General features: G+C 48.7%; 1 protein-coding gene across 1 annotated transcript in view; it reads left to right on the top strand.

Moving 5' to 3' along the window:
• Ras (Inosine-5'-monophosphate dehydrogenase ras) overlaps nt 1–13,205 on the top strand; it is a 95,896-nt gene extending 82,691 nt beyond the window's left edge. The window contains exons 10-14 of the mRNA XM_077683525.1: nt 7–150; nt 1,404–1,560; nt 6,835–6,978; nt 11,364–11,447; nt 12,460–13,205. Of these exons, the coding sequence (XP_077539651.1) occupies nt 7–150; nt 1,404–1,560; nt 6,835–6,978; nt 11,364–11,447; nt 12,460–12,481 (551 nt within the window). The 3' untranslated portion in view covers nt 12,482–13,205. The remainder of the gene's footprint in view (nt 1–6; nt 151–1,403; nt 1,561–6,834; nt 6,979–11,363; nt 11,448–12,459) is intronic.
• The last annotated feature ends 4,980 nt before the right edge of the window (nt 13,206–18,185 follow it).

Raw genomic sequence — 18,185 nt, 5'->3', positions numbered from 1 at the left:
GTGCAGTGATGGCATGTGGGCGACCCCAGGCCACCGCAGTGTACAAGGTCGCGGAATATGCCCGGCGGTTTGGAGTGCCAATTGTCGCGGACGGCGGTGTGAGCTCTGCGGGCCACATCATCAAAGCCCTGGCTCTGGGCGCATCGACTGGTACGTCTGCCGGCCGCTTGGCTTGAATCTCTTCAAGGGGCCATGAAGACGAAGTACAACTTCGTTCCAGTTGAAGCCTTTGCTAATTCGCACAGCTCCAATTGCAATCGTGAAAGACGGGAAGCTTTCAAAGTTCTCGCTACAGTCACATAATATGGGCGGGATGGCCGTAGTATGGGCCAGCACTAAATACATTTTCATCAGGGTGTGAACTGCACGTCGGCATTCAAAGTGATACTATCAAATCAAGCTAGAGGCCCCCGGTCGTGTTCCTTGGCAGTGGCTTAGGTTGGCGTTCGCACAACCAAGATTCTGTGGTGCCGTAGAGAAACCGCTTGAAAGGGGCTGGGGAGTTGCTTCACCTGTTTTCCTTAATATCTCGATTATGTGTTTGAAGTTGGCAATGAAAATGGGATAGTTGTTATTGGGACAAAGCAGCCTTTTGAATGAACCAATCTCGTCCCGGGAAAATTTGCTCTGGCTGCAAGGACATCGCTTGTGGCACTTACAAAAAAAAAAAAAAACAAGCCTTCACTCCTGCACTAGCCATGTACAGGTTCATTCCAACACCCCTCCTCTTTGCCAAATCATCCGTGGGGGTGGCACCCAACTGAGCAGATGAGATGCAGCTGGCAGGGTCCGCCAGTGCATGTGCTAGTGGGCGGCGTAGCATTTTGCATGGTCTGGTTGCCTTTCCATATGTTCATTGTATTGATCTGAGCTGGCCCCCAGTGAGGGATCCGTGTGCCTCCATCATAATTCATAGCCCCTCTCTTTGGGTGTGAATAAGAATAAGACTTATGATTTAAATTTAAGATACATAGGAATATTTGAATAATTGTGTTCTCATATGAAGGAGGAAACATTTTGTACTGACGCCCTTGTTTTCTACGTAGCAAGCCTCAAAAAGTGCCTTAAAAAAACACTTTCTGCTCTCCTATGAAACTGTTTTCACAAATCTGTTAAAAAAAAATCGTGTGTCATGTCAAAAATTGCTGGCAACAATTTCTGCCCTTTGTCAAGCATATTCACTCCAAAACAGCATGAAAAATTGGGGTATGTTATACGAGCAACAGCTTTTTGAAATACTGGCGAATGCCACTGTAATGTGTAAGGATGCACGTGAGTGCTTTGCTGCCATCGCACAACAGAGGAGCAGGGTGCACAAGTCTTTCTGGCAAGAGCGGCATGGCTTTCCACGCTGGCAGAAGGCTGTGTCGAGCCACTCCCGAGTGAAGCCAACCCTGTTGCAGTGATGATGGGCTCGATGCTGGCGGGCACGACGGAGTCCCCTGGCGAGTACTTCTTCTCCAATGGTGTGCGCCTCAAGAAGTACCGGGGAATGGGCTCCCTGGATGCCATGGAGAGCTCCGTGGGAGGCGGCGGCAGCCTCAACCGCTACCACCAGTCGTGAGTGCTCCCCATCTTCATGGGGCCCTCGGAGGCTTTCCAAGGGCCTGCCTTTGGCCACGACCAAGCGACCAGAGGATGTCACAATGGAAACTGCAAAGCTTTGCAGTGGCGTCGCTAGTGGGGAGCCGGGGGGTGCCACTCGTGCCTCTCCAGTGTCTTAGTGGACGTCGAAAACTGGAAGACGACTGCCGCTGCCTATTCAAACTCTTCCCCATTTTCAGTATAATGGGGGAAGGCAAGGAAAATTGTGGCATTCAAAAATGCGTGGGGGATTATCCGATAATGTGCGCGGCGTTACCGCGATGCCACCGGAGGGTGTGGGGAGCAAGCTTGTTCCTTCCAAGAGGGGGCGGGGGTGTCAGTAAGGATGCGTGACTGGCGTTTAGCTTTCGGCCTTCATCTGAAAAGCAGCCACCCCAGCAGGGCTTTCATTGTCACAAGAATTCACTTGAAGCCCAGAGCTTCACGGTAATGCAGTGTGTCTGCTGGCGTGTCTGCATTCCGTTGCGCATGAAGGCACGACGGAGTGCGCCTCCTTTCGAATCTAAGAAAGGGAGACACACACCTTTCCAATAATTTATGGGTTGCTGTCCTCTGCCCGCCGTGAGACCTGACAAAGATGTATACGGGGAAACTTGTGGACTGTAGCGTCCGTGCTTTACCTGTACGTGGCGACATCCCTCTCTCCCCGTTCTCTCAGGAAAGAGAGAGGGAGAGTAAACCCTATTTCGACCTCCCGTTCAGGGGAAGTGGAAAATTTCGTTTCTCAATTGCAATGGACCTTTTTCCAGTATCGATCCTTTTAGCAGCCGCCATGGCGAACCTAAACTGGCAGTAAGGCACGCCCCAAAAAATGTTTGCCTCAGTTCGGGGAACCCGTGCACAAAATATCCTGGTCCTGCAATCCCTCCCGCACCCAACGTCACCGGCCGTGCCTTTCACATGAATGTCACAGTAGCAGGCGCACGCTCACGTGACTAATCTGCAGTTCTTCACTTTTGTTTTCATTTTCGTTTCTGGTAGCAAAGTGCTCGCAGTGTGGTCAGCCTCAAGCATTTTTGCCCCTTTCCTTTGAAAGCCTTTTTGTGTGCACGTTTTGTGTCCTTTTGTTTATTTTGCCCGAGGCTACTGCCATGAATGGCGGCCCGTGCATGTGCAGATCGCTACTGGAAAAAGGTCTGGCATCTGGAACCAGAAACCCAAAAACAACAAAAATACGTTCTTGAGTTCCACAGACGTAAGAATTTCAACACTGTATGATATCGGCAGGATAACGCGGTCCCTTGAATGAGCCATCCAGAAATCCTGCTTACAGCGCTTAAGAACCCTTCATTTCGAATCCGATAAAGCGTTGTTTGCGCTGTAGCAGGCGTCTGAAAGATTTTAAATTTGCACCAAATGTATTTAGGCTACAAGGCCTGACGCTCCATTACCCCTAATTCCCAAATTTTTGTATTCGCCATAATATCCCCCTATACGACTTCAGTTCAGTGAAACGAAACTGTTTTTATAATGTAAAAGCAATAGTAATGCTCCACCAGTGTTCCGCAAGTTTCCACTCCAACGAAGACCAACCATTACCACCAAATATTTTTGTTTGCTGATAACTGAAGTGAAGGCAAAATAAAACAGCCACGCTTCAGTTTTAACGATGTCAAAGAACATCAGGATACGTCAAAAGAGTTAAAATAATTGTACGGATTACGCTAACTTAAAAAAAAAGAGAAGAGAGATTCAGGTGGCGTTCTAAATGATGTTGCCAAAATCTTTGAATGTCTCTAAATGAATCTTTTTACAAAGTTCGATCTTGTTTCCTTTCGCATAACTGTAGGCTATCAGAAGAATATTTTTTTCTGCTATTTTACACCATCCGCTAACGCGGGATTTTCTAATGACCTGCTCGATGCACTATGTATTTTATTACAAAATTTCCTAATCGTGCCATGTTTGTTTTTGCCAATTTTAATTTCCCCCACATTACCTGGAAATCCTCTGACTGTGACAATGCCATCGGAATCCTCTACTTTCCGATCATTATGCGCCTACTTTTACTTAACACAAGCGACTACCCAGCTACACAGGACATCTTCATCTGTATGTTCGAACTAGTACTAAGGGTACAATAAATGATGACATTGTTTCAAATATTAGCCACATGCCTGACATTAGCGATCTCTGTATTGTTTGTATTGCCTTTGTCCCGCTGAATGTGCCATCTCGTCATTCGTCCAACAAACCAAAAACAATTTGCGACTATGGAAAAGCCACTTTTGCTACTGACAACCCGATTCATAAATAAATGTATGAAAATTTTTTAAAATCGTTTGGTTGACGAAAACTGGTATTAAAGCAGTTCTTGTATATTCCAGAAAAGATCATTTTAATGAACGGTAGTTCGCGTTGGTTTAATGCAATAATTAGCGCTCTAAAAACCAAAACAAACGGCTTTTCTGTAAGGGTAAATATTCAGGTAATCCACAAGCCTGGATCCTTCAGAGAAAAAAAAACGAGTATTCATGAAAAAAAAAAAAAACATTAAAGAAAACAAAGCATGCTTACTTTAGCATCACTCTTCCTTCATTATTGCCAAAATATCTACGAAAGTTCTGCATCGTGGTTAACTCTATCGAACGCGCGTATTATGTATTGAGTATTCCAAAGCCCTCGCTTTAAACCTGCAAAGTTTTTGTTCATTTCTATGCAAAAATAGATACGTCTTTTGTTATTTCAACACTTATTATTCTAACAAAACAAAATAAGTGGGTAAACTTAATTTTGGAAATAAAGGAAATGAAATAAATAATATAAAGGAAAATAAAATAAAGGAAAATAAAACTAATAAAATAAAGGAAATTATTGTAATATCAAATAAAATAGTGGCAGTTGTGCTGATTTGTCCTGATAATTGCTGACGTTTTGTATGAGAGGGGGGTGACAAATTTGCTGGGGCCCCGGGTGCAAGGTTAGCCAGGAACGCCTCTGAAGATTTGTAGCAGTGACGGCCAAGGAGAGGGTAGCGGCACCGGGCGGACCGAATGATAGTGGCCACAATTCATCTCAGGGCTGTGCAGTGAAATGCAGGTTGCGGCGGCTGTGCAGTTTCTTCTCTTGTGACAGGTGCCCCTAGCTTAAAGGGCCATGCATGCAAAACCCAAGTTTGGTTCATGCGAAAGATTGCCTCGTGAGAATCGTACTAGCACCACTTTTAATGTAAACTTCGCTCAAAGAAGCTATATAATTAGGAAAAGAGGGAATTTCCATGCGACCCACTAGCTAATTTCCCGCACTACTACCTATGACGTAATATGCTGAGGCTGGCAAAAGCAAATGCAAGCTAGGTAGGGCTTATAAGCTGTCAAGACGAGCTATGTTTGCTTAAATGTAATGCATATTTATTTTACAGCAGCAACAATGGGGGGTGGTAATGAATGGAAGTTACGAAACGACACGAGTGCCAGTGCATACTGTTGGTACTGCGCACACTATGCTTGTTGAAGCTGCACGGCAGGCCAGTCGGTGGGGTTGTCTCACGTGACAAAGGCTGATTGGTGTGAGTGACAGTTTTACGTGACCCTTTTTGTCGGGCACATTCACATTTACACGAGACTATTACTACCTATCATAACAAAAACAAGTTAGGTGCAAATATGGTAAAAAAAAAAATAATGCAAAGGCAGACAGCAGCCCTGCACGATATGATGGTGCCATGTAGGACTGACAGTGAACAAGGCGTTCCGGAGCCCATTTCAAAGAAAACGGCGTACTTACTTTCGCTTGAAGACCTGTCCTTGTTCTGTCATTGTAGACGCCACAAAACACGATTTGGCGGGGGAATCAAAATTTTAATTACCGTATTTTCCGGTCTATAAGTCGCACCTTTGTATAAGTCGCATCCCCCTCAAAATGTCAGTTTTTCCGAAAAAAACGTATATAAGTCGCACCGGTGTATAAGACGCACCGGTATATAAGACGCACTTGTTAATTAGGTAAACTCACAGTGAATTAGATCGTTAGAAAGTACAGCGAAAGTACATGGTTGCGGCAGCCGCCGCCTATGAACGCATCCCCCGGTAAGGAGGGCTAGACACGGGCATATAACACCCAAAGTCTACACTGAACCAACTTCTCAAAAATAGTTTATTGATACACAGAGATGGCATGTACTTACGGACAGCGTTTAGGCAAAACCATCGAAGTCTTTTTCCTCAGACTCACTAACAAATAATTCAGTATGTCTTCAGTGGGAGTTCCGCGGGCACATCACTGTTGTCCTCCGGCTATCTAATGTCTTCTTCGCCAACATCGTTACCACTCGCGGACCGGCTACAACTGTTTTGGTAGAAATGGAGTACCAAGAGTCGGAGACCCATTTGGCCACCTCTCCAAACGTTGCGCGTCTCTTGCGTGATGTCATAAATCAGCGCAATAAAGGTGTCATGGCGGACGGAAGTGACGCGACTGGAAGCGGCCCGAAAATCGAAACTTATCAGTCAGCTGTCATTTTAAAAATTAGCAGAACGTTTATCTCCTTCAGAGTAACTCTCTGTAATAATTCATAAGCTGCATTTTGTTTTTGCAACCCAGTGTGATGTTACTTTGAATTTATTCTGAACTGTAGTTACTGTGCATGGCATGAAGTGGTGTGCGGTTGTCGCAGGCCATTATCATTGTTTTTGACTAGATAAAGCTGCAAATTCTTAGGTGTAACGTCCCGAAGCGACATATGGGCTATGAGAAACGCCGTAGCAGTGGACTTGGGATTAATTTACACCATAGAGCTGTGTCTCAACGTGCGCTGGCCACGCGCGGCCGCCGCGAACTGGAATTATTCCATACATAAGTCGCACCGGTGGATAAGACGCACCAACGAATATTTCTGAAAAAAACCGCGACTTATACACCGGAAAATACGGTAATCAAGTTCTCGGTGAATACAGCATCGTTTGCTGCTGAACAGGCACTGGGGAGCTATAAAATGCCGACGCTTTCTAATAAAACAAACTTGCATGGCCCCTTCAACCTAGGCAAGCACTTGTGACGTTACCTGGCTGCGCGAGGAAGCGTGGTTTCCACTCGCTAGCAGCATCTGTTGCAGGAGAAGAAATTCTTTTCTCCACCAGGTGCCGCCGCCACCTTCTCCTTGGCTGTTGCAGCTACGAAGCATTGCAGTTTTCATTGCCGCATTATCTGGCCGCTTCCCCTCCTGTATGCATGCTGCTGTTTGCGGGGTGCGCAGCTTACCGGGGGTGGGTGGTAAACGTGTGTGTGCAGTGACCAGGACAAGGTTCGTGTGGCCCAGGGCGTGACGGGCACGATTGTGGACAAGGGCTCGATCCACCGCTACGTGCCCTACCTCATCACTGGCATCAAGCTCGGCTGCCAGGATATCGGCGCAAGCAGCCTCGACGTGCTCAAGTGAGCTCTTGTTTTCGGGCCGCATGCGCTCGCCCGCCACTTGTTTGTGACCACCACCACAGGAGCCGTGAAGGGGCCGTGCAGAGATAACTCTGTTTTGCCCAAACTGGGGAAGGGAATGGGACGAAGGGGAGTATACGATGGTCCTCCTTCCCCGTCAGATGGTGGCATCTTCGGCCACGGACAGTTGGACAAGGCTGTGTTGAGTCTCTTGGTCGAAGCTGAGCAACACTGCCTCCCACGGCTGTAGAGTGGTTATGGGGACAGGCCCGTACGGTGGGCTTTGTGTTAGCTCCTTCCGAGCATCATGTACACTGCTATTTGTGAAGGTTTGGGTACAGGCTGCTATAGGCCACGGGGTTAGGAAAGTTGTTGGACTGCAAGAGTTGCCACGCCGCAGACTGCCACTGACAGAGTGAGGGATGCACCGCAGGGTATTTCAGGCAGCCTAAGCGATAGTGAGCTGTCAACCCGCCGCAATGGCTCAGTGGCTAAGGCGTTGGGCTGCTGAGCACGAGGTCGCAGGTTCGATTCTTGGCCGCAGCAGCCACTTTTAAATAAAGAAAAGTAAAAACGTCCGTGTGTACAAGATTTCGGCGCACGTAAAAGATCCAAGCGATAGTGAGCTGTCAACCCGCCGCGGTGGCTCAGTGGCTAAGGCGTTGGGCTGCTGAGCACGAGGTCGCAGGTTCGATGCTTGGCCGCAGCGGCCACTTTTAAATAAAGAAAAGTAAAAACGCCCGTGTGTACAAGATTTCGGCGCACGTAAAAGATCCAAGCGATAGTGAGCTGTCAACCCGCCGCAATGGCTCAGTGGCTAAGGCGTTGGGCTGCTGAGCACGAGGTCGCAGGTTCGATTCTTGGCCGCAGCGGCCACTTTTAAATAAAGAAAAGTAAAAACGCCCGTGTGTACAAGATTTCGGCGCACGTAAAAGATCCAAGCGATAGTGAGCTGTCAACCCGCCGCGGTGGCTCAGTGGCTAAGGCGTTGGGCTGCTGAGCACGAGGTCGCAGGTTCGATTCTTGGCCGCAGCGGCCACTTTTAAATAAAGAAAAGTAAAAACGTCCGTGTGTACAAGATTTCGGCGCACGTAAAAGATCCAAGCGATAGTGAGCTGTCAACCCGCCGCGGTGGCTCAGTGGCTAAGGCGTTGGGCTGCTGAGCACGAGGTCGCAGGTTCGATTCTTGGCCGCAGCGGCCACTTTTAAATAAAGAAAAGTAAAAACGTCCGTGTGTACAAGATTTCGGCGCACGTAAAAGATCCAAGCGATAGTGAGCTGTCAACCCGCCGCGGTGGCTCAGTGGCTAAGGCGTTGGGCTGCTGAGCACGAGGTCGCAGGTTCGATTCTTGGCCGCAGCGGCCACTTTTAAATAAAGAAAAGTAAAAACGCCCGTGTGTACAAGATTTCGGCGCACGTAAAAGATCCAAGCGATAGTGAGCTGTCAACCCGCCGCAATGGCTCAGTGGCTAAGGCGTTGGGCTGCTGAGCACGAGGTCGCAGGTTCGATTCTTGGCCGCAGCGGCCACTTTTAAATAAAGAAAAGTAAAAACGTCCGTGTGTACAAGATTTCGGCGCACGTAAAAGATCCAAGCGATAGTGAGCTGTCAACCCGCCGCGGTGGCTCAGTGGCTAAGGCGTTGGGCTGCTGAGCACGAGGTCGCAGGTTCGATTCTTGGCCGCAGCGGCCACTTTTAAATAAAGAAAATAGAAAAGTAAAAACGCCCGTGTGTACAAGATTTCGGCGCACGTAAAAGATCCAAGCGATAGTGAGCTGTCAACCCGCCGCGGTGGCTCAGTGGCTAAGGCGTTGGGCTGCTGAGCACGAGGTCGCAGGTTCGATGCTTGGCCGCAGCGGCCACTTTTAAATAAAGAAAAGTAAAAACGCCCGTGTGTACAAGATTTCGGCGCACGTAAAAGATCCAAGCGATGGTGAGCTGTCAACCCGCCGCGGTGGCTCAGTGGCTAAGGCGTTGGGCTGCTGAGCACGAGGTCGCAGGTTCGATGCTTGGCCGCAGCGGCCACTTTTAAATAAAGAAAAGTAAAAACGTCCTTGTGTACAAGATTTCGGCGCACGTAAAAGATCCAAGCGATAGTGAGCTGTCAACCCGCCGCGGTGGCTCAGTGGCTAAGGCGTTGGGCTGCTGAGCACGAGGTCGCAGGTTCGATTCTTGGCCGCAGCGGCCACTTTTAAATAAAGAAAAGTAAAAACGCCCGTGTGTACAAGATTTCGGCGCACGTAAAAGATCCAAGCGATAGTGAGCTGTCAACCCGCCGCGGTGGCTCAGTGGCTAAGGCGTTGGGCTGCTGAGCACGAGGTCGCAGGTTCGATGCTTGGCCGCAGCGGCCACTTTTAAATAAAGAAAAGTAAAAACGCCCGTGTGTACAAGATTTCGGCGCACGTAAAAGATCCAAGCGATAGTGAGCTGTCAACCCGCCGCGGTGGCTCAGTGGCTAAGGCGTTGGGCTGCTGAGCACGAGGTCGCAGGTTCGATTCTTGGCCGCAGCGGCCACTTTTAAATAAAGAAAAGTAAAAACGTCCGTGTGTACAAGATTTTGGCGCACGTAAAAGATCCCCAGGTGGTCAAAATTAATCTGGAGCCCTCCACTACGGCGCGTCGGCGCGTTAAACCGTACAAGAAAAAGAAAAAGATGGTGAGCTGTCATGTCCCTATATGTCGCAAGCCTGGCCCTGCTTGTAGCGATTGCTTGTCAAGATCGAGGTGGTCCCGGCAGCTGAAACCTCAACCGCCTGGTGAGCGTGTTCATTACCTGGCAAGGACGAATGTGTTGGCATCCATAGGAGGAGGACCTCGCGGAGTTTTGACTCAGTAAAGGGTTGAAGAAGGCGCTGTGCTTGGGCTGAAATTCTACCCATCTCAAAGTTTCTAATGGCTCTTTTCGAGTCAGTTACCCACGCTTTGCCTGCCCGCTCTGTGGGCTTCCTGCATCAGGAGCTGAGGTTGGACACCTGCTGTGAAGCCCAGGTCTTAGAGACGCCCGAATGCAACACCTCCACGGCACAGGGCTCCATCCTGGGAGACCCCCAAATCTTAAGCGCTGGATATGGGGGCCGCAGCACCGGTCTGTTCTTGGATTCTTGTGTGAAACGGGCGCAGTGTTGTACCTGTGAAAACTTTTTCTTATGCCATAGGGCAATCTCGAAATGGTGTGGAGAATATGGCAAGCGCAATGGCTGCTTCCTCCCCGTCTCTGGGTGAATTGTACAAACTGACCCAGAGGCAGTTGAATTACCCTGCTCATCCGCTGCCACTATGGTCGTGGCCGTGGCATCCACGTAGAACATTTGTTTCTCCTCTCGAAGCTGCGCGGTGGAGAGCCGCCACCTTAGTGAGGCATCGATCAACGTTGTATGCTCGGTGCACGTTTTGAGGAAGTGGAGAAGTACAGATATGTGCCCGCTGTGAGTCAGTAAGCATCACCTTTTCCCCATGCTGGGAGGTGTAAGCAATGTGGTGCTGTTGAGGGATTGTGCACTTCGTTGTGCTACTGGAGAGGTGTTGGAGCTGCGCTATTCTCTGTGCCTCAAGAAGTTCTTGGAGGCTGTTATGGATACGCATTGCTTCAAAATGTTCTGTAGATTAGCAGATGGGAATTCCAACCGCCTGCTTGTACACATTCCTAATAATGCAGTTGTTTACCTTGCTCATCTTTTTTGTGAGCCAGAAACTGCACGACATACATCATTTGTCTGGTAATAAATGCCTGTACAAGCTGCACGAGATTTAGTTTTTTGAGGCCATGAAGTTTATTCGCGATGCGAGAGATGAGGTATTCTATTTGCATCTGGCTCGAGTGTAGTGCTCGAGTGGTTTTAGTTGGAGCCATCAGCTTGTATTCTAAGGCCAAATAACCTGATGCACGGAACTAAAGGAATAGTGTGCCCTTGTACTTGCAGCGGAATATCAGGGTTGGCTTGAGGGCGTCTGTGCTCGCGAATTGAAGATTGATAGAGGAGTTTTGATTTTTGGGGAGAGCATGCAATACCTCGAGGTGTTACGTAATCATGGACGATGTCAACAGCTTGTTGGAGTGTTTCTTGAATGTTTGAATGTCGCCATCCCTGCCTCCAGACATCCGTAAGGGGATATCACTGGCATATAAACTATGTTGAAGGCCTGGCAAGGAATTGAGTAGCTGCAGAAGTTTAATCATGGCAACGTTGAGCAGAAAAGGGGACACAATGGAGCCCTGTGGAGTTTCCCTACTGCCCATCGCAGTCTGCCAACCAGTCTTTGCTCTCCCTGTGAGAAATTTGCATCTGCATCCTGCGTTTGTAAGAAGTGCATTGCGAAGTTTTTGTGAGCGCCCATGACCTGTCGTCAAATTATGAACCTTTTCTTCTCCTTCCCCAACTTTTGCAGAAAGAACATGTACTCCGGGGACATCAAGTTTGAGAAGAGATCTGTCTCTGCTCAGGCTGAAGGCGGAGTGCATGGGCTGTACTCGTAAGTGGTTTTGACCTGGCTTACGCTGGCTGAGATGCGAGTATTTGCAGGGCGAATGATTGAAGTCGATAATGCGCCTGTGTTTCTGTCTTCCTCGAAGCAGAGCTTGGTTCAGTGCTGTTCGCATTGGGCCCTGCTCTTGGGGTAAAACCCTAGAAACCAGGAGAGGAGGCATTCCACGTCACTCTAGTCTAGAGCCCCTCTCCCATGTACTTAGAGGCACTCTTGGAGAATGCATGAAGGAAATAGCTCTCTTATAGAGCAGCTCATCTGGTACCACTAACTTCAGACATCTTTTCTTAATCTTTCCCTAAACACTCATGGTTAGAATTTTGTTGTTGAATCAGATAAACTGGTTTGCTAGTTTCGGCATCAAAACTGCACCAGCTCTTTAATTTAAAGTGTATACTAGTGACATGGCTCTCGTCAGAACCATTGTGAGGACTGGAAGGCAGTAAGCTGCATTTCTGATGGAAGGTAGCATGTTTTGCTGACTAAGGGCAGCTGTAGAAGGCAATAGGAGGTTAAAATCTTGACTACATTGGCTCGCGGCTTTAACCCGCTGTGGTAGCTCAGTGGCTAAGGTGTTGTGCTGCTGAGTTTGAGGATGCGGGTTCGATTTCAGGCCGCTGCCATCGCTTTCCTCATGAAAGCCAAAAGCGAAAATGCCAGTGTTTGAGAATTCGGTGCACCTTAAAGATCCCAAGGTGGTCAAAGTTAATCCGAAGTCCTCCACTATGGCGCGCCTCATTGCCTGTGTAGCGTCTTCTCGTTAAACCTCATAATCAGTCAATCAATCTCGTGGCTTTACTGTAAATCTTGAGTTTTGATTGTCCAAGACTGGGCTGATAAGCATATGCCGATGCATTCGCGCTGTCTACAATTGGACTGGCTTGTGCAATCGTTGCAAATGCATTTTTTTTAGCTGAGAGTGGTAGTGATATTTAAGGCATGCCATTGTATTGTGAATCGTTGCTTGGGTATCAAGTGTGCACTTTTCTCTTCTTTCTAGGTTTGAGAAGAAGCTGTTCTGAGCTGGGCGCATTTGCAAACAAGCCTACAAGCAGCCTCCCATTCAGACTAACATTCTCACACCACACCGTGTTGTGGGAACAGGAGGTAGCGGCCGTGCCACGACGAAAAGCTTTTTATACAAGTGTTAAAATAGTAATCAACACATTTTTTACGACAGCCGACGTGTGTGATGTGATGCCCATTTGGCAGCAAATTTTTTTTCCCCGTATTGAAGATAGGCCACACTGTTCGATTTAGCTCGTTGATACGTTGATGTTTATACTGACAGCACCATGTTATATTTTGGTTTACATTCCAAACTGCTACTGCAAAAGCCGGATTCTGCTTCTGTTGCCGAGCTCATGTGGTTCAGATTCTTTTACAATCAGTTCTATCAACGTAATTTGACTCCTTGTGAGTGTGAAGAATTTGCGACACTTATTTGAGTGTTTGAATAATAAGTGGCTTGGCAACGAGCAGGTCTAACATTCTTTTTTGTTTTTGTAAACTACGATGATTATTTTCTGTTGCCATACTCGACACTCTTTTCACTGTGAGCCATGTTGTGTTATGGCTGCAGAGGTATTTTGTAAAGATGTACAAATGAAGAGCGAGCGTGCGTTTGAGCATGAACTTGGTGTTTTGTGGCAGCTGGAAAGTGCCTCGAGGACGTATTGCTGTGAATCATGCTGCTGTGTTGGATTTTTTTTTCTATGTGCCATGTGGATAAAGTTTACAAGCAGACTGCTGTTTTCCTGTCTTATATTTCCGGAGGGGGGGGGGGGGGTTGTGTGCAGTTGGCTTTCGTCTCCGATGCATCTGGGGTGACGTTTTTAAGGCCCCTCAACAACGTGCTTTTAGTGGGCATGGATGTTTGTTCATTCCGATTCCTCTCTTGGCAGCTAAAAGGTCTTCTAATATTTTTGTTCTGTAAACTACAATGATTACTTTCTGCTGCCATATGCTACTCTTTGCATTGGGAGCCATGCTGCATTCTGGCCAGGGTGTCGGAATGAAATGTTTTTGTTCCCGTTTCTCTTTCGTCCCATACATAAAAGTTCTGTTACAGTTCAGCTCCGGTACAAAAAAATAATGGTTCGTAATGGTACTTAAAGGGACACTGAAGTGAATTTGTCAAGCTCCCGTTTTTGCTTGCACTGTGTAGACTGGCTCAAATTAGCACACTTTTCATCGTTTATCCGGTTGACAAATTGGTAATTATTTTACAAAGCGCGAAAGAAGAAAAAAAAACTCGCGCCAATCCACCCCGTGAATGTGGTCGGAAAGCAAAGCTGTAAACGGCACCCATGACGATTTCCCATGCGACGTCACTTAAATTCACTCACATCGCTCTACAAATAGTAAAACCAGAGAAAAGTGAATTGCACCTAACAACACCAGTTATTACTTCAAAGAGATATTCTTGGTAAGGTTAAATCAATGCATGATGCATGAACGGTGTTTGTTTGAGTTGTATTGGTGTAGCACAAGCGTGGAAACTTTTTTTTATAAAATTAAAGCTCCAACCCGATGTTAGACGATCTGACTTCTCCGTCTCTGCGCCACGGACGGAGGCGGCGGGATTGGCGGCAGAGAAGGAGGAGGAGGCTGAAGAAATACTTCTGTTAAGATTTCTGAACGGCCCAGAGTGCAGCCCTGCGGAGTGTTTCCTTCTCCTGTGGGGCCCATATTCATTTCGCGCGGACTGTGTTCTGTCCACCCGCTGGAGCTGTGTAGGTAGAGAGGGCCTGGACAGCAGCATCTCCCATTGCTCTTGTTGGGTAGTTGACGGAAAGAGAGGAGGGTGCTCACGGCTAAAGTCGCACACCCCGATTACGGGGCCGAGTGTTCCTACTTCTGAGCAAAATTTACATTCAGCGTAGTAGCGATTCGGATACATTACGTGAAGACGCGTAGGCTTTGGGAAGGAGCCAGATTGTATGAGCCGTAGGGTAGTTTGTTGTTCCCTGGAAAGGTCAGGTTAAGGCGAAGGTACGGTCTGTCTCAGAAGGCGATAATGCTGGGTTATCTCCTTGAGCGTGACAAGCGGATGACTGTCCTCGTGCAGCTCCATAGCGCGGGAGGTAAAAGCGCAGGCTTGTCGGGTGGGCATATTTGTTGCCCTCCATTGAAGCGTGAGGGGGTGTCCAGATGATCTGTATGTAACCGGTTGGGGAGTGGTTTTTTAGCACGCGCAGTTCAGGTCAGGACACCCAACTCGACTGGTTACTCCAGTAGGCTTGCTTGGAATCGGTGACTACCCTCCGAACCCCTGGTTGAGTGAGAGCCAAGGTGATGGCTGTCTTGTTCTGCTGCCATCATTTCTTGGGTCCTAAGCGAGGTACACGCAAGCAGGTTGGTTCTGGAGGTAGCCACTATGACGGCGTATTGCTGCCCTCAGTGTTTGGAGGCGTCTGTGTAGATAACTGCATCACCCCACCGAGGGTGGTGTTTAGCGCTTGAGCCCGTGCTTTTCGGTGACTCTCGTCATGTGAGGGGTTCATATTTCTAAGCAAAAAGAGCATCTTTAGTTTTGGTCGCCAAGAGTCTGGTAGTACGTCAAGCGGAGTGACATTCTGGGCTGCCGAGCCAATCTGGTGAAGCATGCGGTTACCCACCGCAGTTCTGAGTCGGATCTTCTGGTTAGAAAGATGGCCTTCTATCAGCTCTTCCACCGTGTTGTGGATCCCCGTGCTAAGCAGCCTCTATATGGACGCACTCATGAGAAGACCAATGGTCTGCTCGACCGCCTTCTAATCATTATTTAGTCTTCCTTGTCGAGAAGAAGACAGGGAATTGACGTAAGTGACTCTCGAGAGGACAAAAGCTTGAATTAATCGAAAGGTACCGGATTCCTTTAGGCCTCGCTTCTTGGTGGCAACTAGCCTGATCATGTGAATAATTTGATTGATGCTGTTTTAGAGATGCTGCAAGGAGACGTCACTCTTGGTGTTAGCCTTGAGATGTAGGCCCAGGATCTTGATGCTGGGGCTTGGAGTGATGGCCTGGCCACCAAGGAGTATTTGAATGTATTCCTTTATTTGGCGTGAGGGCGGACGACAAGGAGCTGTGATTTTTTACGTGAACACTGGGGGCCACAGGCTTTAGCTCGTTGGCGTACTTGAAGTGAGATGCCATGCATTGATGTGAGCTTCCTTTAATTTTTGTAACTCTTAGCACATGAGCAAGGTGCGCACAGGGCCGCTAGACGGGCATGAGTGGTCGCGTGACGCTTTCACGTGGCATTCAGCAAGAACGCAGGGGGTAAACCCGTAGATGTGCTTGGTGAGTACACCACCTGTCTTCCCCGTCTTCGCCTGGTCTCGTAGCTAAATCGGTGAGACGACGGACTCTCGCTTTGTTGGTCTATTAGTTCCAGGCTCGATTCCCGGCGGTGCCAGTAAATTCTTTTATTGTTCGCTGGAGTATTCTGGTGACACCAATGGTCGTGAAAGAACCCTTGGGGGGTAGAGGTAAAAAGCTCTGCTTTAAAACTACTATGCGCGGTTTGCGGCGGCCGCACAAACTAAGCTGTGACGTTAGGAGGAGGGGGCGCCGTGATTGGACGATGCCCAAGGTTAGCAATCAAACAAGTTTCGGTTTCGGTCTGTAAAACATGTTTGACATTCGATGGCGTCGTTGGATGGGCATTCTCAATATCCCAGTTATCGTAGTACCGCGCTTCTGCCATGTTGGCTGTAAAATGCATAAGATAAGCCTCCCAGGACGGCTTGGAATCGTAGCATTCACTATCTGAGGCCTACGCAGTGCATGAACGCCCTCCGCGTCCCCGCAGACGCTCAAATGCATGCGCTTTTCCCCCATATTTGGAGCTTGCCTCGCTCATGCCTGTATCGTAAAAAGCGTGTTCGCACCAGGCCAAGGGTCTGTTGATTCTGGCCTGTGCCCACTGCCCGCAAGCAGTCGGTGCTTATGGCAACAGCACGCCAACGAGAACTCGCTAGCGCGGCAGTGCCAGCCTGCGCGAGTTCTGTGGACTAGTTCGTGGAGAAATGAACGTTGCGGCCCAAAAAAAAAGGTGAACTCAGTATATAAAACATCGGCGAAAAACAAAAAAGTTAAAAAAAAAAAGCATGTACCCGCGGCGATTCGAACTTGTGACTGGCAAAACACTTGCGATGACATACCTAGCACCCCAGACAACTAGGCCACAGGGGGCCTTTTTTTTTCCCAAACACAATTTTTTATTCACAAGGATATACATATATACATAATGCACTGGCACGCTCGATGCGGTGACCAAAGCTGGTACGCGTACATACTGTCGCCACAGGGACTCCAATCACCTGTAGGCGTGCCTTCACTTGAGCCGCAGAGTAAGCAACGTAGTGGGACTGCGGTGGCAACAACGAACAAACAAGCAGGAAAATATGACATCCTGAGACAGTGTAATATCAGAGTACATGAGCTGGGAATCGTGTGAAGGTAACATGTTCACATATGAGTGTAAACTCTGGGCAAGGATGTACAAAGCCTGTTCAGAGGGGAAAAGCGTCTCTACAAAGTACTAGTGAGGCAAGATCACAGCCGTTGCCAGCGCTGCATCTCTTTTTCTTTATAGCGCTGCAGTGCTTGGCATCCTCTTTGCAGTGAGTCGCGGAGCTCCGTGTCAGAATCTGATGCCCCCAACACGCTCACTGTCCATTCAGCCTTTGCCGTGAAGTGCCGCCAGGTAGGTCTGTGGTTTCTGGCGCACTCCACTGCATCCACTCGAGCCCTCCACAGCGAGTGGAGCCCCAGGACAAGCACGCAGTCCCGAAGCGCCTTGTTCTCTGTGGGCGCACTCAGGTGTCGGAGGCCTGACCACGACAGGTCCCATCGCTCGGCCGCGGCGTTACAATCTGTGAGGACATGTTCTGCCGTCTCGCGTTTTCCACAGAGGAGACATCCCGCGTTATCCTCCAGACGTGCTTTTGCGGGCAGCACCCCCATGTGGAGGCGGAAGAAAAAGTCCTTTGAGGCGGTGGGCAAAGGGAGTCGTCTTACTCGCTTCAAGACATCGTTGGGTATTGGGGGTTGTCGGTAGAGAGGGGGCGGCAGGACCTTCTCCACGAGGTCCCAGTACAGTTTTCTGGGTTTTGTTTTGAGCAGATAATCCCAAGAGAAATGCTGCTCGAGCAGGGCTAAGGCTAGCGCGATTTTTTTGTAGAACCTCGTTCCGCGCGTATCAAAGCAGAGTCATGCTGTCGTGGCAAGCCACGGGGCCAAATGTCTGGTGCCCAGGCACTGCGTGGCTGCCAGTAGGAACGGATCGCGTAGACCCAGAAAGTACAAGAACCGTTGGATAGTGAGTTTTAGCTCCGCGTTGACCAGTCCAAACCCACCCTTTTCTAGGCTCCAGAAGAGGTTTGAGCAGCGCATAGGCTCGAATGTGGACCGCCAGAGAAACACCGCCCAGGACCGGTGCAGCCTATTCAGGGTGTCTGCGTCGATGGAAGTTATGCGGGCCCCGTACAGCACTGCGGGGTATGCAATCGCATTGCACACATGAGCCCTCGTGAACAGAGCGATGTAACTATTTCTCCATGGTTGCAGCTTTCTTTCCGCAGCTGACAGCTTGGGTTTCCACCGATTTTTGACTGCGACGCTTTGGTTGAGGTTGACGCCCAAGTAATTGGACATCTCCTCTTCCCAGGCCATTCCAAATAGGCAACTTGGTTTGGAGGCCCAATCACCCAACCATGGCTCCCCTCGACTTAAGTA

Source organism: Haemaphysalis longicornis, unplaced genomic scaffold (assembly GCF_048455015.1).
Source record: "Haemaphysalis longicornis isolate Haplotype H1 unplaced genomic scaffold, Haemaphysalis longicornis Haplotype H1 scaffold_9, whole genome shotgun sequence".
Classification (NCBI taxonomy): domain Eukaryota; kingdom Metazoa; phylum Arthropoda; class Arachnida; order Ixodida; family Ixodidae; genus Haemaphysalis; species Haemaphysalis longicornis.
The sequence above is the reverse complement of the archived record's forward strand: the minus strand, read 5'-3'. Positions and strand labels throughout refer to the sequence as shown.